We start from the raw sequence: 23,708 nt of genomic DNA on the forward strand, positions 1-23,708 counted from the left end.
CGAATTCCCAATCGGTTCGCAGCAATCCCAGCTGCAAGTGCATGGCGAGAAGAATTGGTGTCCCTGCCGGCAAGCCAACTACCGATCTCGGCTTGGATCGGCATGTTTGGTGATAAGATAGCGAGCTTGGATTGTTTTGAGGTTGGCTTATGACGACTTTTAGAACATCACCGCCTCGACTTGTGCTCATGATTCGATCAATATTCGACAATCTCACGACTGGGCATATTAAATGCAATATACCAGTCATGAGAGGGTTACACCGGTCATTGAGGCTGAAGGTCCCTGCGACTACCGTTATACCCGTTGGACAAGCGTCCTCCAGACGAGCTAGACTATGCGCAACTCGTGCTTCATGCTCAACGCCCCTGGGTATTGCCTCTAGAACAGCATTGTACACGACTTTCGCCACAGCAAATTCTTCCTCCAAAACCCCGAATTGGAATCCACTCACGACAGCCCCAGTGACGAATGGAGAGATCGCCGATTTAAGCAAACAACACCAACATCCCCTCAGCCTCGCAGACCTCGTGAAACATGGCAGACCACCGCTCTCGACAGAAGCCCTCTTCTCCTCAGCGAACTTCACCTTGAGCCTGTTGCCGATCCGACTCGCCCATCGTATCCAAGCCCTGCGCAACCTGCCTTTCATCGTCGTCTCAAATCCCAACATCAACAAGATCTACAACAACTACCTGCACTCGCTGTCGACACTCCTCCCATGGAAACATCGCACGATATCGAACGTCCAAGATGAAATCGCCTTCACATCGGTTCTCGCCGAACTAGTCGCAACCCACCAAGACACGATCCCCATTCTCGCCAAGGGCTTCCTGGAGTCCCGTAAATACATCTCGCCTGAACAAGTGACGGAGTTCCTGGATAAGCACCTGCGTGCTCGCATCGGTACGCGTCTCATTGCGGAACAACATATCGCGCTACATTATAGTAGTGCGGCTCATTTCGACCCCTCGGCTAGTCCGACTCCATGCCCCGAGCACCCGCACTACATTGGTGTGATAAACACGGCGCTCTGCCCGGCTCAGATTGTTGATAGCTGCGCTGGATATGTGGCAGAGATCTGCGAGTAAGTTTTGGATACAAAACGCTTCTGGCTTTATTGTTGACGATGCGCTATGAAGGTACAAATATGGCATAAGACCCAAGTGGATTATTGAAGGGGAGCTAGAGACAAACTTTGCGTATGGTAGGTCACTCGAGGACCTCCCTCCTTTTTAGAGACTACGAGTAGTTGAGAGTTTGAAAATCAATGCTGACTCCCCGGATTTAGTCCCGATGCACCTAGAATACATAATCACCGAACTGCTCAAGAACGCCTTCCGCGCCACCGTCGAGGAAAGGGGTAGGACCCTCGAGCCCGTCGTCATCACCATTGCACCCCAACGGCCCGACACGGAGGCACCGCAAGTCAAGGTCGGTCCTCCCGCCGAAGACAAAGGCGCTTTCAGGAGCGAGGCCATTAAGCCGCTTGACGACAATGCGCCTGGCGTGACGATCCGGATCCGAGACCGAGGCGGCGGTATTGCGTCCGATATCCTCCCCCGAATTTGGGGTTACAGTTTCACTACCTTCTCCGAGGAAGAGGAGTTGTTCGGCACTAGCATGCTTTCTGGCGCTGGTGGAGGCGGGAGCTCGCTTGCGGGGCTCGGGTATGGGCTGCCGCTCAGTAGAGCATATGCTAATTATTTCGGTGGGGATATTGCGGTACAGAGCCTCCATGGTTGGGGTTGTGATGTGTACCTCAAATTGAAGGGCGTGGGGAAGATTCATTGATTTTATCATAGTGTGGGATCGATTGCTGGAGAAACCTTGGGGAGTTCATGGCGTTTGGGCATACGGCGCAAGAGTGAACGTACCGTAAAGAGGTTTGAAAGGCGTTGTATGTTGGGAGCATTCGCTACTTACATAGACGTACATATATACAGAAGACATGTGAAATCACATAATTAATTGCAAGGCGCTCTACATTGGACTATACGTTGTCTTCTTTGGCATGGTGATAATGACCACGGTATCAGTAGAAGTAACACAGTATGTCATCGTTAAAGCCGCTGAGTGTATATACACGTTGTATAAAATAACTGGAATGAGGAATTACATGCTGGACTAGTGCCCAGGAGACTTGTTCTCAACTGCCCTCAATAATACGTAGTAACGCAGCTTCTAAACAAGTCTACCCTAACATTAACACAACGTGAACATTATCAATGAATACCGCTCTAAATAACATGCGCGTATAACCCGAAAGTGAAAACATCCCGTAAGACTATTCTGGTTTAATACTCACAACCCTACAGGGGAGACGTCATTGAGGTTACGCTATCCATATCTTGATAAGTCTATCAAGAAGGCAAAACAATCGTGGGGCTATGTATTCGGAATAACGTTGGATAACTTGGTACCGACATGTTGCTGCTGTTGGCATATTTCACCCAACGAAGTTGGGTCTCGAAGATGGATCAAGTGCGTCTGTGGTCATAGTGGAATAAGTGGCACGCACTTGTAAGTCCTATCGGATCGACATGTCATGAAAAATCTTCAGTTTTCCTTGCCATATACCGGAAAATTGGATGAAATTGAGACACAAAGTGCCACGCGTTAGTTGTCTGGTTAAGAAGCCTTACTTGAACCGAGGGGCAACATCAACATTTCCGGGGTATGGTCACTTTCGAGTATAGACAAGACCAGGATCCGCTCCTTGGCTAGTAAGAAGGGTGAATGACTGTGAACATACTTCGGAACATGACGAGCCTTCACCGGGACGAACGAACGAAGCAAAGTGTAGGAAGCATAGTGTAGGAAGCAAAGTGCAGAAAGCTACATCCTATTCTTGAGACCGTCTGTATGTGATGCAAAAATCCACGCATCCTATCCCATTCCTTTCCTTTCCGAGGATTTGTTAAAACAAGTAATTTAACCTGAAGCTCCCTTCAAAATGCACTACCCTAGGGCGCTCACTCGCACCTAGTACTAAGATTAACACATCATTGTGTCTCTCAACGCCCGGTCCCCAATGTTTTAGTAAGTTTCACGAACCCCAGATGGCTACTTTGGTAGTTGGTTGGTGAGATGTATGTGTATATACAAAATATGACGTGAAAACACCAACTCAACAACTGGAGTCACCATCTCCATCTACATATTAGCAAGCTCATTATCAATCTGCCGATCCATAAACGTCCTCCTCTCGCCGACAAGCTCTGTCTGCAGACGCTGCTCCACAAGCGCACGCACCTGCTTCTTAGTGCACGTATCAAGATCAATATCCCGGAGCACGCCCTGGATAGCTTCGGTGATACTGTAGTCATCGGGCCCTGCGGTGCCCCTCTGGAAATCAAACGAGGTCACGGATTGCTGAGCCTGGGGGTTACGATGGCCGCCCGAATAGCCCAGGCTAGTGGTAGATTGCCGCTGCTGCATATCGAGCGCCGGCGAATTATTGCTGACGGCACGCAGGTTAGACACTGATGGGCGATAGGGGTCTTGGTATGGGCTTTGCATGCGGTGGATGTCTCCGACGGAGGCCATGGAGCCGCGATGCATGGGGTTATCAGAGTACGGAGCAAAGTTGGATTGGGGTCGAGCGAAGGGTGCCGGGCTCTGCGGTGGCATGAAGGCTGATCCCGCGCGGTTGGCACCGTGAAGGCCAGTGAGGACCGAAGGCTGGCGCACAGAGGAGTAGACTGACTTCATGTCATCCATCTCGTAGCTGTCCTCGAACGGCGTATGCTCCGACTTCTCAGCGTGAAAGCCGCGACGGCCGGGCAGGTTGTTTAGCATGGCGTAGTCGTCCCAACGCTGCAGGGGAATGGAGCGGGGGTCGAAGCCCTCATCGTCGACAGCCACAACCTGCTTGTTGCCCTTCTCTCCAATGACGATACGCGTGTTACCCCACGAGAAGTTGTCCTGGTTCCAGAAAGAGTAAATGGGCAGAACGAACGAGTAAATGGGGAAAGCCATGACGTAGATAATCATCCATCCAATATGCTGCCACTGTCGCTTGAGGATGAAGATCAGCGCCTGGAGACCGTACACGGCCGCCAACATAATAATTGAGATCAAGGGGAACTGGCCCGTGCCGGTCGCGACGAGGTAAATCAGGTATCCGAGGTACACGCATGTGGCCGGCAAGATTATGGTACCCGTCAGGTCAATCAGGACGACAAATCTCATCGAGAAACAACAGAAACCGCACATGTCTTTCAACAACACCAGTTCAGCCAGGTTGTGAATAGTCGAGTTGATCCATCTTCGTCGCTGAGATAAGAGAATGCTCCATTCGTCAGGTGCGGCCGTTTGACAGTATGCATCGGCGATAAACTTGAATGACATGTATGGAAAATGCTTGGTCATAAGGGTTGTGAGATATCGATCCTCTCCGAGTGATAGCAGGTTCTTCTTGTGAAGCGTGTCCACGTTGCAAACGGAGTATTCCTTAATAACATTATCCGAAATGATCAGAGGCTTGCCTCTGTCAGATGTTCGCAGACGGTACATGGAGAAACTGCAGGTAGGGTTAATTTAAATGCAACAAACGCGATGGAAGCGATTTTGGGAACACATACCATCCAGGAAGACAAGTAACACTTCCAAAGAGTGACTCAAAGGCCTTTGCCAGATGATGCGAGATGAAATATTCGTAGACCTGGATCATACTCCACCACGATCTGTCCTCATTCTGAAGAGCAGTCTCGCCACAGATACCGGCGATCTTAGCATTGTTGGCACAAGCAGCGACAAGCCGGTTCAACGAATCTTCGCGTACAGAAGTATCGGCATCGATCATGAGCAGGTATTCGTAAAGCTCGGGGTCGACTCCAATAATGTTGTTAATTTGGTGGAACATTTCCAGCTCAAGAGGGTTCATTGGAGCTCGGTGGTGCACCCGGTTGAGGAAGCTCATCAACAAGATCTGAGAATCACGCTTGCCGCGGTTACCAGGCTTGGACTTGGTCTGCTCGGATTCTTTGCCGACCTTGACGACAACCATGTACGGGACGACGTTGCCTTCGAATTCGTAGAGGCCAGAATACACCTTTCCGTAGTTCAATTGCTCACTGCCGGTTCCCACAGACTTGAATGGCAAAGCCGGAGGGTCAAGCTTCGGGTCGACACCCAGAATATCCAGTACAATCTTGGGGGTTGGGCGGTCGTTGCCCTCACCAATGAGGACACCATCACAGATGACGCAGATCAGCTTTCTCTTGTTATCGTATTGCAGAGCTGTGAGGGAGTCTAGTGCATTCCGCAATGAGTCCTCGCCTTCCGTATAAGCAGGAACTTGACAAATAACGAACTTGTCCTGGGGAGCTGGTCGTCGCTTGGACCCGAACTGCAACGCCGAGATAAACTTGATGGCGATGACTGAACAGACAATGATGGTGAAAGTGAGCAGAATATAGTTGTTGACTTGGCACCTAGCCGAATAACGGAAATCTGGGATGCCAACATAGAACGTCTCCTTGATGCAGTTGAGACTGTTGAGGGCTGTGGCATACGCAGTCTCATTGGACTGCACGTTCTTGATATGGGTGTTCCAGGACGTCGTAACATCCTCGCCCGGGTTGTTCTTGACAGTGTTGATCATGGTGGTATCCAGGAAATTGTATGTGTCAAGATTTTGGTAATAATCAATCGTGTTGAAGTAGTCCGTCAAGTCATAGATCGAGCCATCATAGATGACCCACATATGGTTGTCGTCGGAGCCTTCCGAATTAACCGTCTCCTTGTCCCAAACAAGCTCACCATGGTAGTATTCCTTAATTCTGGGCTGGAAGTAGTCGCGGTACCACGTGTCAGAATGAAGCTTGGTGGTCGTATCGGCCTGGAGGTACCCGGAAGTGTGGACACCCTCTGTGAGTGTTGGCGTGTTGTTCAACGTAAGGTACGTCGTCTCCTTAATGCCGAGCCCCGGACAGGTGAGTGGGAGAGGGGCCACAAAATACCCATCGAGATTCATACCAGCGAATTGTAGCATCAGTTCGCTTGTCGTGTCGGTATCTGTGTCGCTATGCTGGAGCTTCCAAAATTTGGATATGTCATATACCTTGCCATGGATGCTGACCCAGAAGTCGGCTTCACCTAGGTGATTTGCGACTTCGTCCTGCGTCCAAGCCTTATCCATATTGGGACAGAGCAATTTACCAAACCAGATGATCCAGAAGATGATGAGTGCGTTGGACAAAAATATGAGCCACACCAGAACCAATTTCTCACGCCATGCCATGCGGACGTCAGGTCGTTTCATACGCCCAACCCATTTAAGCAAGGGAGAGGGAATCCAGAAAGTGTTAGCCCACACGAAAGCAACCCAGATACGGCGAGTGAAGCTCGTGTCCTGGGTTTCAACATGTTTGCCTTGAGCCAGATCAGGGTCCAAGTTGCCAATGAACTCGCCTTCAGCCGTATAATAGACCTGGTCATGGTGTTTGTCTCCCTTGTTGCCAAGACCGTAGTCGCCACTGCTGGCGTTGCGCATAGCTGTAGAGGCCATGAAAGGGCCAGCCAGGTGCTGACCGAGAGTAACTTGACTCTGGTTGCGGGACTGTAGCAGCTGGTCGCGGCTCCCGTTGGTGTCGTGGTCCGCCAAAGGGGCTCCGAAGTAACCACTGCCACCATTCGAGTACCCCGTTTCAAGACCGCCTGGAGCTAGCATCATGTGGCCCATGCTGGGCACGTTGCCGGTGGGCTTGAGGTCGAGCATGCTCTCGGCTTCCCACCAAGCATTTTCACGCATCCAGACGCGCTCTCTGCCTACAACAACTTCACCGTTGCTCCAGCCTCTTTCCAGGATCCACGTTTCGATTCCGTCCCGGCCATCTATGCAACCTAGTGGGGCGAATCGCTGGGCGAACTCCTCCAGGTCGAAATCTGCGGTGAAATCCAAGTTCTTGTTTCGACGGTTGGCCCATTCCGGCAGTCTCCAGGCTCGGAGTTGCCGTGACACGGTTCCGGCAGACCACGCCGATGTGACGGACGGTAAGGCGGCTAAACTGGCGGGAGACTCGTCAGTTGGGTGCAGCGACAGGTGATACCAGACACGGCTCGAGCTCAAAACCGAAGCCAGGTCGAGGCGGCCATTTCGGCCGAGATTAATGCCCTGTCCGTTGACTGGGAACAGCAGTTTCTTGAGGAATCCATCATCCTCGCCGGCCAAGCCGACCTTCTCGAGGACCTCCTCCCGCTTCTCCAACACGTGCAGTCTTTCCCGGGCAACTGGGCCAGTCAGGATGCCCAAGTCGGGTGCAACGTCCGAGACAGCAGTCTGCATTTCGCGAACGACAGAGCTTCCCGCAGAAACTACTTCGACGCCGTCCTCTTTCATTTCAGCATTGATGCCCGTGCTATCATCGAAGATGCTACGCATGGCCAAAGCCTTGCCTAGCGATGGGTCGGGAATTTCAATGACGGAGATGCAGACAGTGTCGCCATTGTCCTCGTTTGGAGTAGGCGTACGGGCGCCACGTCCGTCGGACGATTCTGTACCATCCCGAATCCGTTCCATTTGAGCCGCAATCGCCACATTAGCTTTGAAGATGACCCAGTCAACAAGGGCCTCGTAGAGCCCTCCAATCAGAGTTTGCCTGTCCTCGGTGCTGCATTGCCTCGCGAGCACCTCAGGATCGAGACCCAGTAGTCCACCTACATCCTCGCAGATGTCATCAAGAACATCTCCGTCCACATTATAATCTAGGGTGTTGCCTAGTTTGAGGAGTCCGGCAAGTGTCGAAATAAAGTTTCTGTGAGCTGGCCCCTTGATGCCAATCTCCTTTAAAGCCGTGCGGAAGTCATCGGCAGCCGCAGCGTCGTCAGCAGTAGGCAGGTACGAAGGAGGGTCGTAAGTGCCCGATTTGGCGAGCAAAGAGTAGTTCGCAGCTGGCTTAAGTCCCAGGAACTCGCGTTCGGCGGGAGTGGATGCTGAAGTAAGCAAATAGTAGAAGACGTCAAAGGCTCGGTGCCCTGGCTCGGCGGGAATGTTCAACAAGCCCTTAGTGGTGTCTATTCCCCCCTGAGACAGAGCGAGAGTCGCTGCAGTCAAGTTGCCCGCGAGGTTCAGGGTCAAAGTTGCACCGAGTCCGATTTCACGGGGTGTTGAAGGGTTGTAAGGCGTTACACATCGAATGAAGGGCCTAAGAACTTCGAGAGCAGTAAACACGGATTGCGGGATGGAGAGAGGTAGCGACAAAAGGAACGGCGCCAGAAGAGAGGGCGCCGATGGGTGTAGGGAGCTACTTCAAGTTAATAGAAATACCTTATATTTGCGAAAGATGAGAACGAACCCAAGAATAATGCATCCATCCTCAGCACGTCGTCGAGCATGTTCCCAAGCTCGAGCTCCCAGCGCAGGGTCTACCGTCCCTCCTGTTCTTCCTTCAGGTCCGGCTTGTGTGGCAGTTAGCCATGTGTTAACGACGACGCTCGTACCGGCATCGAGTCGATATGGCTGAGCGGAAAGGTAGATGTTGTGAATGCCGTTGAGAAGTGTCGTCGTTGATACTTGGGAGGGTTGTGGTCCAGGTCCTCGAGGTCCCCCAGAGTCGGACGCTACCGAATACATCGACATACGGGCTTGTGAATTGGCCATTGTCAACTCAATTGAGTCGTGGTGTCCTTACGGACAATCACGTTGGTTTGGTCAAGTTGAGCGGGACGCGGCAGATGTTGTGGTGTATCCAATCTTTCCTTTCCTCAAGGCCAAGTCAGTCGCTGCGCTCAAGGCAGCAACGAGCAGTTTATAAAGTTCAAGTATGGGAGCAAATCGTGAGGGGAGCGAGTGTGTCGTTACGTGATGGGGAGTCTAAAAAAGAGGCTGCAGGTGGTGGTCGCCGAGCAACACTTTCAACGCTGCCGTCCTATTTCTCGCCGTGCAGGAAGTAATAAGGAAGACGATTATAAACGATAGATACTATATGCCGCCAAAGCGAGTGAGGCGGTTGGATAGCACAATTGGATAGCACAATGGCAAGATACAGAAGGAGAAGAAACCCGAGAGCCGCAAGGGAGACTCTTGATGGTGTTGGGGAAGAGACAATGAGGTTCGCTGTTCTGTCTACTCTGAAAACCGATCGAAAACGACCTTCAGGGTGATCACCACTGTTCCCTGCTGAGGGAGCGGGTAGCTGGGTAGGCGAATTGGAATACGGCGGGCTTTAGAGCCATTTGCGCACTCGCGCCAACCCCAAAAGACTATTTTGCACAAGTAATTAAGGTGCTCGGCCGGCATTAGAATAGTGTCGATCTGCCTATTTTGTTCTGTCCGGGGCAGAGCTGGGTAGAGGCGCGGTCGCGAATGAATTGAGGCCGCGCTGACCCTCAGTCCAACCCCTGAGACGCTCTTCTCTGACCTTGTCCAACCACAGCGCCCAACTCATGGTTGGAACAGCCGCACCTCCCCACTCAGCTCTGGCTGTTGTGGAGGCTCTATGCATAAAAAGCTGGCATCGGCCATGTTCGTGTAGAAGGAATACGAAGGGGCGAGACTGGAGCACTTACCCACACGATGACCAATTTGGCTTCCGATTGATGGGCTGATGGGCGGTGGGCACATCAGATTGATCACTGATGCGTTGCAAGTTGCAAAGTGCCAAGGTCGATGACCTTCTCGAACTTCCCATGGGTTTTTTCACTGCCTCACTGCCCACACACGGGCATGGCCGCACCACTAACTCGGGCCAACAACAATACGAGTGAAACTCATGGGTCAATCAAGCGTCTTTTTGCCTCTCTCTGCCAAGCTTTGCTCAGGGTCAGTCAATCCATGAATAGACAAGTAAATGGCATTGTTGATTGGTAGGGCACAATGCAATAATTGTGAATTATGGATGGAACGGCAACCTTGGCTCAAGACTCAAATTCTCCTGTTCTCGTTGTCGGGTGTCACTTCGTGACACCACGATCAGAGCGCAGGGAAGCCCGTTGCCCATCGGAAGCAGGTGTGACCCTGTCGTATTCAACTTTATTTTTAGCTGCGTTCCCACAGAACGCCGCCCAACGGGAGGGCTCATGCGACAAATGCAAGTCGCCAGCAGACTCATGAACTGTTGAACTGGCCACTAAAAAATGACTGTCTTTTTCCAGGCCAAAGACACAGCCTTTCGGACTGGTTTTGTTTAATTCCTCGAGCTATTTGCAGTCACTGTTTGGATTTGGGGGTTTCTTTTCAACTTCGAGGCTGTGATTTCAAGAGTTCCCTACTATTTGCTACTAAGGACAAGCAGGATCGCTCTTGTCAGCGGCTAGTCATCCTTGTCGGACTCTTTCGCTTCCACGCCGGAACTTGGAGCTGATCATGCGGTTTCTGATACTACGATGCATTTGCCGGTGCTGATCTGGAGCAGCATAACGTGATAGCTGCAGCTTCAACTTGGGCGAGACAGGATACCTCGTCTTGGTCTAAAGTCTAATCCGTCCAAACTGTGCATCATCAGTTGAAAGGTAACGGGTAACTCCCCTGACATTTCCGCTCCGGTTATCCAAGCCTCGGGCGGCTTTCGAGCTTCCGTAATGTTTCTGAATGTACTACAGTAAGTTGCATAGCAAGACTCCAGACAGTGACAAATCCGTGTCCTCAATCTCAACAAATATCAATAATGCGGTAGAGGAGGTTAAACAGAATGAAATATCGTCGCATTTCCATCAACCCCTGAGTATGCCAGCTTGGGGATCCAAAGATTTGCGCCAATGGACTGAAGGCAATTTATTGTTTGTTCAGCGTACCCGGAATCAATCCCAACCTCTCAGCACAACTGACAGCAAACAACTTGAATGAGGTCATACCAAATGCAACGTGAACGTCGTTTCTAGAAAAGCAACACAAGTGTAATGGATTCGAAGCAATGGTGATTCCGACTTGGCCAATTTACACCACGTCGAGGACCACGGATCCATACTTCGTAGTGTAAACCAAAGAGAACGTGCCGGGATCTAGCTCCGTGTTGGTGCCACTCTCCAGAGTACTTCGTATGAGCTGCATGAGGAATAAATATGCGCACCTGGCCCCTGCGGCCCGCCGTACAAAAATAAACTCGAATGCAGCGCTACCAAAGACAACAGTCCCTTTCCCTGTTGCACGACTGAACTCAAGTTCGAGTACACCCCATTTTACACTTTTTGGGAAGTAAACGTTGCGGGAGAGAAGAGCATCACCAAGCTCTCGCGTTTCTCTTGTTTATTATTATCTTTTCCATTGTATCCCACATTCGTTGCTGTACTTAATTTTACACTCGCTTCCAACGCTACATACATACTGGACCGAATTGGATGGGTTTTAGCTACCAAAGTAGAGACAGCCAGAGAATTTACACGCCATCAACCACGATCCGCAGTCGGCATACGAATTGAAGGGCCTTAGGGGCCTTCGCGTCTCTAACGCTCACGATACCTGCAAACAACATCTTGCATCGTCAATCCCTCCTTCCCGCCTGATAATTTACTGCTTGCTTCCAACAACATGGCTCTGAATCTGCCCATGGGTGGCAGTGGGGGCGCCCATACTCAACCTTCGCTGCCCTCGTTGCCCACGCATCTACAGTCCGACACGAACATAACGGCACACCTCGCCAGTCGTTTCCATGTTTCGATACCCACTGCTCGATTGTCCTCACATGCACTCGTGTCTCTCAACACCTACACGACCTCCACCAAAGGTCTCGATGGCGGAAAAGAAGGAAGCGCTATGGCGGGCGCTGAGGACATGGCCGACAGGGCTTTCCTTCGATTGGGACATCGAACGGAAAACCAGGCAGTTTTGTTTCTGTAAGTCGATCGAATTTGGTTCGTGACTTGTTCCCGTAAACTGACTTCAATTTCAGGGGTGAATCCGGATCTGGAAAGACGACGATTCGATCCCATCTCCTGACCTCGCTCTTGAATAAGTCTTCAACGCCTCTGTCTTCCAAGGTTTCGCTTGCGGCCTATATCTTCGACACTTTGACCACCACCAAAACCGCAACGACTCCTACGGCGTCCAAGGCTGGTCTGTTTTACGAGTTGCAGTACGACACAGCATCGACGACGAATCCAATTCTCATTGGAGGAAAACTGTTGGATCACCGTCTGGAACGGAGCAGAATTGCCGATGTTCCCACGGGAGAGCGCAATTTTCATGTTCTGTACTACTTGCTCGCAGGGACAAGCGAGGCTGAGAAGTCCCATCTTGGAATCGACACACCCAGAGACGCCGCGGGGCATCGCCGGTGGAAGTACCTGGGCCACCCCACGCAGCTCAAAGTCGGAATCAATGATGCCGATGGCTTCCAACTGTTCAAGACGGCTCTGCGTAAGCTCGAGTTTCCCAGGAGCGAGATTGCCGAAATCTGCCAAATTCTAGCTTGTATCTTGCACATTGGCCAACTCGAGTTCGAGACGTCGGCAAGCACAACTGCCATGGGAGACGACAGTGGCGGCTTCTCCCACGAAGGCGGACAGACGGTAACGGCTGTGAAGAATAAGGATGTGTTAGGCATTATTGCGGCGTTCCTGGGTGTCAGTTCCCAAGATCTGCAGACAACCATGGGCTACAAGACCAAGATGATTCACAGGGAGAGGGTGACTGTTATGTTGGACCCTATTGGAGCTCGGGCAAACGCCGATGAGCTTGCACGAACACTTTACTCGCTCATGGTCGCATATGTGATCGAGACGGTCAACCAGAAGATTTGCGCTCCCGAAGAGGCCATCGCCAACACCATTTCCATTATTGACTTTCCCGGTTTCGCCCAACAATCATCGACGGGTTCGGCCCTCGACCAGCTTCTCAACAACGCCGCCACCGAAACTCTTTACAACATGACGCTCCAAAACTTCTTCGACCGCAAGGCAGACATGTTGGAAACTGAGGAAGTTACGGTCGCTGCAACAAGCTACTTCGACAATTCGGACGCTGTGAAGGGCATGCTCAAATCTGGAAATGGTTTACTCAGCATTTTGGATGACCAGACCCGGCGCCATCGAACTGATATGCAACTCTTGGAGAGTCTCCGAAAGCGGTTCGAGGGCAAGAACCCTGCCATTCACGTCAGTTCCGCTCAGGCCAAGCTCCCAGGAAGCAATTTCTTCACGGAGAACACAGCCGCCACTTTTACTGTTAAGCACTTTGCTGGAGAGGTGGAATACCCCATCAAGGGTCTGGTAGAAGAGAACGGCGAAGTCATCTCGGGTGATCTGATGAACCTCATCAAGTCCAGCAAGAGTGAGTTTGTCACCCGCCTGTTCGGACAGGAGGCTTTGCAGACGGTCATGCACCCGCATGAGAGAACCACAGTTATGCAAGCCTCGGTCAGCTCTAAGCCCATGCGAGCGCCCAGTGTTATGTCTAGAAAAAACGGTAGGGCTGCGCGAACGGCTCGCGTGCGCAGGCAACAATCTGTGGATGACTTCGGCAGTGACAGCGAAAACCATCCGGAAGGTCGCACTGGCGAAACTGGTAAGAGTTCAAACACCCGCCATTCCGAGCAAGGTGCATCCGGCCAGTTCCTCTCGTCACTTGAAAACGTCAAGCAGTCTCTCACGGCGTCCAACACCAACATGTACTTCGTATTCTGTCTGAAGCCCAACGACCGACGCATTGCAAATCAGTTCGACAGCAAATGCGTTCGGACCCAAATTCAGACCTTCGGCATCGCTGAGATCAGCCAGCGTCTGCGGTCAGCCGACTTCAGTCTGTTCCTTCCCTTTGGCGAATTCCTTGGTCTTGCCGATGTCGACACCATCTTGGTCGGCAGCGAGCGCGAGAAGGTGGAAATGGTGGTCCATGACCGGCAATGGGCCAGTAATGAGATCCAAATTGGTTCAACGGGTGTCTTCATCAGCGAGCGCTGCTGGATGGAGATTGCCCAGCTTGGTGAAGGCGGCTCTGCATCTGGACGGTATCCCTCCGAAGTTGGTGATGGCATAACGCCGTCTGCCGGCGACCTACCATTCGGTGCTTCCAAGGAGCGTCTCCTGTCGGTCGGCAATACCCCTCAATATAGTGACAAAACACGAGCAGGCTACTTTGGGGGGGATGCTGATGCTCGGTCCGACGCTGGCGCCTCGGCCCTCGGCGCAGGTGACATGTTCAAGAACCTGGACACCAGGGAGCAGATGGCGGAAAGGGGCAATGAGAAGTCGCTTGTTGAAGTCGAGGAGTACCGGGACAGTCCAACCCGTAAGCGCTGGGTCTTCGTGTGCATGGCCTTGACGTGGTTCATTCCCGATTTCTTGATTCGTTGGCTGGGCAGGATGCCTCGCAAGGACGTCCGTCAAGCCTGGAGAGAAAAGTTAGCCATCAACATGATGATCTGGCTCACCTGTCTCCTCGCCGCCTTCTTCATGGTGGTCTTCCCGCTGCTCATCTGTCCTAAGCAAAACGTCTTCAGCTCCGATGAGCTATCGGCGTACAACGGCAAGTCCGGCAGTGACGGCTCATACGTGGCCATTCGTGGTCAAATCTTCGACCTCGAGGCCTTTCTCCCCACGCACTACCCACCTTACATCGCCTCCAAGCAGCTTACTCAGTACGCCGGGTTGGATATTACGTCCTTGTTCCCTGTCCAGGTTTCGGCTCTTTGCCAGGGCGTCGATGGCCAGGTCGATCCTGCTGTCCAACTTGACTACAAGTCGACTAACACTTCTGGGTCGACGAGCGTCATCAGCAGCCAGGACTTGAACTCCAAATACCACGACTTCCGCTACTACACCGATGACCCGCGTCCCGATTGGTTCGCCGAGAAGATGCGGGAGCTCAAGTCCAACTTCAAGAAGGGCACCATTGGATACTCTGCTGAATACGTCAAGTCGCTCGCAGAAAACAAGAATTCCATCGCCATTCTCAATGGCCGTGTCTACGACTTAACCAAGTACATTGTGGGTGGCCGCCACGTCGCCGTCCCCGATGGAGTTGCGGAACCAACCGACCCGGATGTGTCCAATTTCATGAGCCAAACTGTCGTTGACCTTTTCCAAAAGAAGGCTGGCCAGGATGTAACCAAGACGTGGAATTCTTTGGCCCTAACCCCGGAAGTGCGAGCGCGTCAGAAGCTCTGTCTTGACAATCTCTTCTACGTGGGAGACCAGGATACGAGAAACTCCATAAAGTGCCAGTTTGCAGATTATTTGATTTTGGCCGTCTCCGTCTTGCTTTGCAGCGTTATTGGCTTCAAATTTTTTGCAGCTCTACAATTTGGAGGCAAGAACATGCCCGAGAATCTGGACAAGTTCATCATGTGCCAGATCCCAGCATACACTGAAGACGAAGAGTCGCTTCGACGAGCTATTGATTCGGCGGCTCGCATGCGATATGACGACAAGCGCAAACTCCTCGTCATCGTCTGTGATGGAATGATTATTGGTCAAGGAAACGACAGACCGACGCCCCGCATCGTGCTCGACATTCTTGGCGTGTCCGAGACGGTGGATCCCGAACCTCTCAGCTTCGAATCTCTCGGCGAAGGCCTCAAGCAGCACAACATGGGCAAGGTATACTCTGGCTTGTACGAAGTCCAGGGCCACATCGTACCTTTTCTGGTCATCGTCAAGGTTGGCAAGCCGTCGGAGGTGTCGCGTCCCGGAAACCGTGGCAAGCGAGACTCGCAGATGATCATCATGCGTTTCCTCAATCGCGTTCACTACAACCTCTCCATGAGCCCACTCGAGCTGGAGATGTATCACCAGATCCGGAACATCATTGGCGTTAATCCGACCTTCTACGAGTTCATGTTTCAAATTGACGCCGATACTGTGGTTGCACCCGACTCGGCCACGCGCATGGTTGCCGCGTTCCTGGACGATACAAGGCTCATTGCTGTATGTGGTGAAACGGCGCTGACCAACGCCAAGTCGTCTTTCGTCACCATGATTCAAGTGTACGAGTACTACATTTCGCACAACCTTGCTAAGGCTTTCGAAAGCTTGTTTGGCAGTGTCACTTGTTTGCCCGGTTGTTTCTCCATGTACCGTATCCGCGCCGCCGATTCCGGGAAACCGCTTTTCGTCAGTCGGGAGGTGGTCGACAGTTACTCCACCATTCGTGTGGACACACTGCACATGAAGAACCTGCTGCATCTCGGTGAGGATCGTTATTTGACGACGCTCCTTCTCAAATTTCACAACTCGTACAAGACCAAGTACATTTTCGCGGCTCACGCTTGGACCATTGCCCCGGACTCGTGGGCCGTCTTCCTCTCACAGCGTCGACGATGGATCAACTCGACGGTGCACAACCTCATGGAGCTTATGCCCTTGGCTCAACTTTGTGGCTTCTGCTGCTTCAGCATGCGTTTCATCGTCTTTATTGACTTGCTTTCGACGCTTGTGCAACCCGTTACGCTCGTCTACATTACGTACCTCATTGTCTTGGTTGTTACCAAAGCCACGGTCGTGCCCATCACGGCTTTCATCATGTTGGGAGCCATTTACGGTCTGCAGGCCATTATCTTCATCTTGCGTCGCAAGTGGGAAATGATTGGCTGGATGATCCTGTACGTGCTCGCCATCCCTGTCTTCTCCTTCGGTCTGCCCTTGTACGCCTTCTGGCACATGGACGACTTCAACTGGGGTAACACCCGTGTTGTGGCTGGTGAACGTGGTAAGAAGGTTGTCGTTACCGACGAAGGCAAGTTTGACCCGGCCTCGATCCCGCGTAAGAAGTGGGAGGAATACCAAGCCGAGCTTTGGGATGCGCAAACGGCTCGCGATGATGCCCGCTCTGAGGTCTCTGGCTACAGCTACGCCACCAAGCCCAACCTTGCCACGTCTGAGTACGGGTACGCCCCGAGCCACAATGGCTCCTCACACGGTGTTGTTCCGCCTTACAACATGCAGCACATGGGTGACACCTCCCGTATGTCGCTAGCTCACACCGACTCGGCTGCCAACCGGATGAGCCAGTTTGGTGGATCCCAGTTCTTCGGCCAATCCGAAATGGAGATGGCCAATCTGGCTGGCATGCCGAGCGACGACGCCATCTTAGCTGAGATCCGTGAGATTTTGCGAACGGCTGATCTGATGACGGTTACCAAGAAGGGCATTAAGCAGGAGCTGGAACGTCGTTTCGGTGTTGCTCTTGATGCAAGGCGAGCTTATATCAACTCTGGTAAGTTGCCACTACCGCTATTACTACCCGTTGCATCTGATGGCACATGCTAACATGAAATTCCCATAGCGACCGAAGCACTCTTGTCTGGCCAGCTGTAGATAACTTGTTGTTACACCTTCTGCATATGAATGAAAAATATATTTCATTAAATCTTATATATTATAATGCGTCGCAGCTGGCGACACGACTCTCCTGGCCTGACACTGGAGCAGATGGGTCGGTCAGATGGGGTTTACCAAAAAGAATCGGATGGAAAGGAGAGAAGAGCTCCTTGCTCTTCAGCAACGACCAACAACCGCAGCGCCAGCAGAAGAGCGCCAGCATAATATATACCGGGGATTTGGGTTCGGGTGGGGTGGGGTATAGTTATATCGTCATTGTATCTGAACTGAATCCGCAAAGAAAGGGAGCGTGGAGATATATGGGAATTGGAAACATTGGAGTTTGTATGTTGTCTGTGCTGTATTGCCAGTTTGTTGGATGTTGGATACATTGAAGAGTAAACATAACTTACATTATCATTATGTGTGTCCGTCCCAGTGTTGTGACTTTCTCCTGATACCCACTGATTCATGCTGGAGCCTCCTGGATACCTTTCTGCACGTGTTTGCCCGCATAGAAGGATATTGGTTTATAGCAGACACTACTGTTGTAATTACAGTTTCGCTGTTATTTGGAAGTGCTAGGTGATTAGTGCAGTCCATGATTTGTTTATTGCGGCGCACCCTCTCATTTTCATAGCTTCGATTAGTAGCCCACCGTTTGTTTTCGAGAACCAAGGGAACATTATAGTCATGTGTTCTTTTTGTTGTGCATGTTTTAACTTGTTTAAACAACTACTACTCAAAGATGACCTTGCATACCATGCCGCTGGGCTAGACAAAGGATGCAGCGTTTGCTCAACTATGCCGTAGCGCTACTACAATAGCGCTGGGCATTTGGACGGTGTATTGCAATTATAGTGCGAAATACCTGTCGAAGGGCCAGTCGAAGGTCTCGTTACCGGACTCTTACGCCGGAGTTGTGGCCAGTCTCGTGTATGAAATTGTGGTGATGGCGCCCTGCAAGATTGCATACTGTGTGCACAGGTGACTATAAGTGTAAGTGTCCGGATCTTCTGCATCAATAGCTGGGACCTGTCTGGCTTCAGTATCATATGTCCTCTTCGCTGTCCCCCTTTTTCTTGTCATACAATCGCGGCCTTGTGTGACTAGAGTTCGTCCTAGTTGCAATTACATACTTGCTGCTGTTGCCCGACCAATTCATAATGGGCCGCACCCTATCGACAGAAACATGTATTTTGAAAGCCAGATCTAGGACAATGGTTGGGTCATTGTACTGCACGACCTTTTCTGACAGTACATACCTTCCCATGTCAAGCTCGTAACAGCTTGTGCCGAATGGCAATACTAAATCTTGCAGCTCTAGTTCGTTGCAAGTGGGCGTGCCTGCCTGTTGGATTTACTTGTACCTATGTACATATCTCTGCCAACCTCGGAGAGCTTGGAAGAAGTCTCATGGAAGGCATGAGCCTGCCTTCCTGTCCTACTGCAAGGTAGGCAGGAACACCTGGGAACCTGCTAGCCCCAAGGACACATGTCTTGAGCCTAATCGATGCGGGTCAGTCAAGCTCTCAGATATCCTGTCATTTGCCGTACTGTCACCCAACAGCAAATGAAATTAGTCTTTGCAGGCTGGCAGTCTCCAGCTACGAACATCAACAGGCAGGAATTGGAGGAACTCAGCCACCAGCACCATATTAGATTCGACTCCGTCAGGAAGAACATCTCAACGTCATGGCGCCGAACTGGACCGAGATAATACGGTGGAATGTGTAAAAAGCGTAAGAACTCATTAATCTATGGTGAGATATTGCAAAATTTGGTCAAAGTCTTCGCCTGGTATGTCAACAGCAAGCTTCCAATCCACGGATGGAGGAAAGTAAAGCAAAATGAACCAGAAGACCAAGCGGAGCGGCAGCGGTTTATGAAACATTGGATGAAAGAGATTTACAATGGAGGTCGGGAGCTATTAAACCTTTTCTGCCGCAGCGGAAAATTTGGTGGTAAAAGGCTTCCACCATCTAGAAAGACCCTGGCACGACGGTTCTTGCTGGTCATGAGAGGTTCCTTGTTGTCTTGCCAGTAATCGTGAGATATCACAGCAACACAATGGTTTATTCGCACCGCTACTTACTTAGTCCTACTGTGACACTAAGGGTGGTTTAAACGTACATGTAACAGCACTATCATGTCAGGATCTCAACCTCGCTCCCTTGGAATTCTGGAGGTGACCAGATCAGGAATCTTCGGTGCCAGTTCCAAGTACAAGTACGCGGGCACAACCACACAGGCGGTGGTCCAAGTGGATGCATTGATGGAGAAGAACGTGTTGAATAACCCAAACTTCTAATACCAAGTCTTCGAGTCCCGGCTGCAAGGCTGTAAACCTGTTCCCATGACGTGTAAACCTCTACTTGATTATGTGGTTCATGACATAGCTGAGTCCGGGGATACAATTGGTGCATATGACCCCGGGCCCTTCGTACGTAGCGGGATGCGGAGTGGTCTATTATAGACTCCTAACACATTGAGGTATTCTATTCATGCAGTTTCAGCCACTTTGGAAGCCTACCAAGTTGACTTGGCGGTCTGCCAAAGCCTGGAATACATAGGGATAGCAGGCTTCTAGGCCTGGCAAGATAAATTAGGAGTATTCATGCCTAGTTCAAGACCATCGCAGTCGCAGAAAAACCGTCTGACACAACTTCGACGCTTCAAAGTTGTCGCCATAGGCAAGCCCTGGTGGGTAGGTAATCAAGAGGAAATTCCAAGGTTGGCATAACGTAGCGGCCTCGTGAGAGTTGAATTTTGCTGTGAAGCTTCTGGGTTGGCTAACTTTGCAGTGAAGCCGCCAAGTGTGGCTTTGCTGCAACTAAGTTCATCTACGACAGTTCAAACTGGTTCATGTGTTTTGCCTCATGGCAATTTCCAGAGAGTCTAGTCGCCCGGCCATAGTGCAAGTAAGTAAGTAGTATTGGTGCTCTTCGCGAGGGCTACTGTTGCAGTGGAATAGCCGAGCGTGGCTACGCTATACATCAGATCAACACCTCCATGAGGGGCAAGATCATATCATATTGGTTGGTCGGCTGGTGTAGTTGGTCACTTCGCTGGTAGATAAGTCCCGATTTGAGCCTCGCCCACTTGGGTTGGTGACGAGTCGCGGGTTCGAATCCCGCAGCTGACACACAAGGGGGTTTAGTCAACCCTTACGGCGCGCTGCCCACCTTGTTGACTTCGCCTACCTAGCGATAATAGGGAGATTGGTGCAGTTTAGGATTACGAGCATCCTAGCCAGTCGACCGTCAAGCACTACGTCGGCGGAATATAACTCGACAGCCGGTCCAGAATTCGAATCGTTAATCCGACCCCTTATCGGACCCTCACGATAGAAGGCGCGCAGCACGCCCCCTCGCCGCGATTCTTGCGAGCGTCTAGACCACGTTACGGTCTATCCACTTGAGCGTATGGTTGAGATGTATACGCTCGACGAGAACCCCAATTAGCAGATACTACGACTTGTCGCGACAAAAAAATAGTCGAGCATCTTCTGCACATCAGCAGCATCCCACCCCTGAGGACGAATTTAAGTGCCACATTACCACACTTATCGGTAGTTCAGGCAGGGGTTGTAGCACAGACTTAGGGAGGGACAGGAGGTTTAGTAGTCGTTTGGCTACAAGTTTACCTGTATAACCGCCCGACGCGGCTTAAGGGCCCGCTATATCATCTATAGCCCCTTAAGGGAGTACTTGTAGAGGTACCGAGGGTTAACACCTACGGCGTATTTAATATTATTTCATATTGGTTCGCCCCGTGGCATTCCTTCAGTGAAGCAGCCAAGCGAGGCTATGCCGCAACTGAGTTCACCCACGATCGTCAAAATTTGGGTCAAGTGTTTTTGCCACACGGTAATTCTTCAGACAGTCTAGTTGCCCAGTCATAGTGTAAAAAGTGGTATCAATGCTCTTCATGGGAGTTAATATTGCAGTGAAGGGGCCAAGCGTGGCTATGCTGTACCTCACATCAATACCTCCATGAGGGGCAAGATCGCATTATATTCGTTTTCCCCGTGGCATGTCTTTCCTGGTGAAGTTAATAAAAATATTCTTATGAGGGTTAACATGGTGGTGAAGCAAAAGCGACACGCTGGCATGTATGGTGGAGTACGTAGTACAACTGAAATGGACGCCCTTCGTGAGGATCAAAATTGCAGTGAAATCCGGCGTCACAGGAACATTCGCCTGGTGTGCCTGCGCCAACGCAACAGCATCACTCACCTACCACCCTTGTCATAATATGTGTAGCTGTTTGAAATGCCCTTCAGGCGGGGGAATCTCGAAATGAACTGTTAGCGAGGCCGCCCTGCCGTGGTATGACTGATATCGATACTTTTTGTGAGAGTTGGAGTTGCAGTAAATGCGTCTCGTCATATGCTACACAGCTCAGCAGCTCACACATAGCATGAGTAGCTGATATCAAACCCTTAGTGAGGGTCGTGAAACCTCTTCGCTCTGTTGTGGTATTTGCAGCTGGTATCAAGTCCTTTGAGGGTTAACGCTGTAGTTCAAGATTTTCGAGGGAAAGGGAGTAAGCATTTGGAATCCAGCTTATCATGCGCTGTTCCTAACGATGTTGAAACTAACATTGAGTCCTTTGTGAGGGTTAAGATTGTATTGAAGAGTCTTATCCAGTTGTCCAGTTTATCTAACAATCGCTAGCAGCCTCTCCCTGGCCTCTCTCCTCTCCATTCAACCCCTAAATCTTCGCTCCAACAATAGCAACCTCCTCCCTCAAAGGCAACACATCCGGAACTGGCCCCACAGGTGTGATGGAATGGGGATTTATTTGCGTATGGCTCTGAGTATAATGCCTCTTAATATGCAAGAAATTCGTCGTGTCCCTAAACGCGGGCACATTCCAGTACAAGTTCCGCATCCACTTGTGCAAGTACGGGTAGCCCGAGCGAATATCCCGGATGTTACACTTGAAGTGCTGGACGTAGACGGGATCAAACCGGATCAGCGTTACGTAAAGCCTGATATCGGCTTCGGTGAGCGTTTCGCCGAAGTAGTAGGGTCCCTTGGAGGAACTGGAGGTGGCGATCGAAGAGAGGTGTTTCTCGGCCTTGTCCAGCGCCTCGAACAGCGCTGTCACATTCCGCTCGTACGCTTCCTGCGTCGTGGCGAACCCGCTTTTGTAGACGCCGTTGTTAATCAGATCGTAGGTCCATTCGCCCGTCTCGTCAATGTTGTTTCGTAAAGATTCAGGGTATAGATCGACTTTTGCGTACTCCGCGGGGAGTTGGTCGTTGAAGGCGGTGCCGAGCATGCGCAGGATCTCACTGCTCTCGTTGTTGACGATGGTGTTTTGAATCTTATCGAAGAGCACGGGGACCGTGAAACGACCCCCGTAGTTGGCGTCAACACTGAAGTAGACGTCGCGTAGGTGGGTGAAGGACTTGTGGCCTGGGATGGGGTCGGGGATTACGTTTTCGCCCTCGGCGTCGGTGTCCTGGGGGTTGGGGAAGCGCCAGCCTGGTAAAAGGAAGAATTTGTGTTAGTTTCAGGTCTCGAAGTTCAAGCTACTTCAGGGGATAGGGGGTAGGGGTGAAAGCACCCTTCTCGCCCATATGCCAATGTACCACCGAGAAGCTGATGTATTCCTCCAGTCCCTTCAGCTTCCTCACGATCAGGATCCGGTGGGCCCACGGACATGCGTAGCTGACGTAGAGATGATAGCGGCCCTTTTCAGGGGGAAACTGTGCGCCCGATTCCGTCGAGATCCAGTTGCGGAACGAGCTTGCCTGCCGTTTGAACTCGCCACTCTTGTCGCCCGGCTTGACCCACTCCGTGATCTTGGAAGCGGTTGGAGACTTGAGTGTTTATTAGCTGGGGTTTCCAACAACTGATAAACCGAGAGCTCTGAACAAAGAGTCGTGGTGATCCTATGTATAAAGCTGGACAGTGTCCATGGCTGTTTACTCACCATTCTGTATTGCGTACTCAAATAGCACAAGCTCGGAGCTACGAATACTGATTCAGGACGAGGTGACGATGCTGGCAAGCAAGATGATCGACCACAAGAAGCTCTGGATAACGAGAAGTTTCTCAACCCAGACGATTTCGCAACACGAGAAAGCGCTCTAGATGTCATGAACGACAAGCTTCAGATGAGGGGTCTGATAAGGTGGGACGCCAGGACCTTTTTTGCACAACCTACTCTGCCCTACGACAAATCCCCAGCAAGCACACATGCGAACTGCTCTCTAGTGTGGTTGCTGACTGTCACACTAAGCAGAACTTCCCGAATGCGTGGTAAGTAATCTCTAACAATGGTCGCGAATCATCCATGGTGCTTTGTGGAAGCTCCGCGGGGCAGGAATCACCAATCCTGACGTAAAGTGGAGTATTAGCTTTCGTGCCGAGACCATTGCTCTGTAAGTCATCACTAATAGCCCCCTGTCAGAAGTGGGGTGTAGAAGGATGAACCTCATCCGCCAATACATAGTATTTCACTGAATTAAAGGTCTGTTTCGGTCGAGGATCTATTGA

The 23,708-nt window shown here is 51.2% G+C and overlaps 5 protein-coding genes and 1 non-coding gene across 6 annotated transcripts; 4 read left to right on the plus strand and 2 right to left on the minus strand.

Moving 5' to 3' along the window:
• Window positions 1–248: 248 nt before the first annotated feature.
• On the plus strand, window positions 249–1,794 carry BCR38DRAFT_408637 (branched-chain alpha-ketoacid dehydrogenase; the record flags this gene model as incomplete). Its single annotated transcript, XM_040858287.1, has 3 exons — window positions 249–1,087; window positions 1,143–1,207; window positions 1,292–1,794. 3 exons carry the CDS (start codon window positions 249–251, stop codon window positions 1,792–1,794), a joined length of 1,407 nt encoding a protein of 468 aa, XP_040716027.1.
• A 1,362-nt stretch (window positions 1,795–3,156) lies between these two features.
• On the minus strand, window positions 3,157–8,605 carry BCR38DRAFT_484355 (chitin synthase; the record flags this gene model as incomplete). The annotated part of the gene is made up of 3 exons (XM_040863733.1): window positions 3,157–4,525; window positions 4,587–8,249; window positions 8,301–8,605. The coding sequence occupies 3 exons, from the start codon at window positions 8,603–8,605 to the stop codon at window positions 3,157–3,159; spliced, it is 5,337 nt and encodes a 1,778-aa protein (XP_040716028.1).
• A 2,455-nt stretch (window positions 8,606–11,060) lies between these two features.
• BCR38DRAFT_431205 (class V chitin synthase) lies at window positions 11,061–17,619 on the plus strand. Its single transcript, XM_040860086.1, has 3 exons — window positions 11,061–11,775; window positions 11,832–17,092; window positions 17,162–17,619. Exons 1-3 carry the CDS (start codon window positions 11,471–11,473, stop codon window positions 17,191–17,193), a joined length of 5,598 nt encoding a protein of 1,865 aa, XP_040716029.1. The 5' UTR covers window positions 11,061–11,470; the 3' UTR covers window positions 17,194–17,619.
• Window positions 17,002–17,720, plus strand: BCR38DRAFT_186155 (uncharacterized protein). The gene is made up of 3 exons (XM_040853971.1): window positions 17,002–17,092; window positions 17,162–17,620; window positions 17,677–17,720. Exon 2 carries the CDS (start codon window positions 17,220–17,222, stop codon window positions 17,589–17,591), a length of 372 nt encoding a protein of 123 aa, XP_040716030.1. The 5' UTR covers window positions 17,002–17,092; window positions 17,162–17,219; the 3' UTR covers window positions 17,592–17,620; window positions 17,677–17,720.
• A 2,518-nt stretch (window positions 17,721–20,238) lies between these two features.
• On the plus strand, window positions 20,239–20,341 carry BCR38DRAFT_t162. The gene has a single exon. It is a non-coding gene; the product is annotated as a tRNA-Thr (tRNA).
• A 1,571-nt stretch (window positions 20,342–21,912) lies between these two features.
• On the minus strand, window positions 21,913–23,145 carry BCR38DRAFT_408640 (glutathione S-transferase; the record flags this gene model as incomplete). Its single annotated transcript, XM_040858288.1, has 3 exons — window positions 21,913–22,691; window positions 22,774–23,029; window positions 23,143–23,145. 3 exons carry the CDS (start codon window positions 23,143–23,145, stop codon window positions 21,913–21,915), a joined length of 1,038 nt encoding a protein of 345 aa, XP_040716031.1.
• Between the last annotated feature and the right edge of the window lie 563 nt (window positions 23,146–23,708).

The sequence above is a fragment of the Pseudomassariella vexata genome (genome assembly GCF_002105095.1).
Source record: "Pseudomassariella vexata strain CBS 129021 chromosome Unknown BCR38scaffold_6, whole genome shotgun sequence".
Taxonomy (NCBI): domain Eukaryota; kingdom Fungi; phylum Ascomycota; class Sordariomycetes; order Amphisphaeriales; family Pseudomassariaceae; genus Pseudomassariella; species Pseudomassariella vexata.

Bases quoted from the DNA above. Each gene is read 5' to 3' on its own strand.
- BCR38DRAFT_186155 (XM_040853971.1), top strand. From the start codon at position 17,220: ATGAATGAAAAATATATTTCATTAAATCTTATATATTATAATGCGTCG.
- BCR38DRAFT_431205 (XM_040860086.1), top strand. From the start codon at position 11,471: ATGGCTCTGAATCTGCCCATGGGTGGCAGTGGGGGCGCCCATACTCAA. The intron at 11,776-11,831 runs GTAAGTCGATCG...CTTCAATTTCAG, and splicing joins AACCAGGCAGTTTTGTTTCT to GGGTGAATCCGGATCTGGAA. The intron at 17,093-17,161 runs GTAAGTTGCCAC...AAATTCCCATAG, and splicing joins GCGAGCTTATATCAACTCTG to CGACCGAAGCACTCTTGTCT.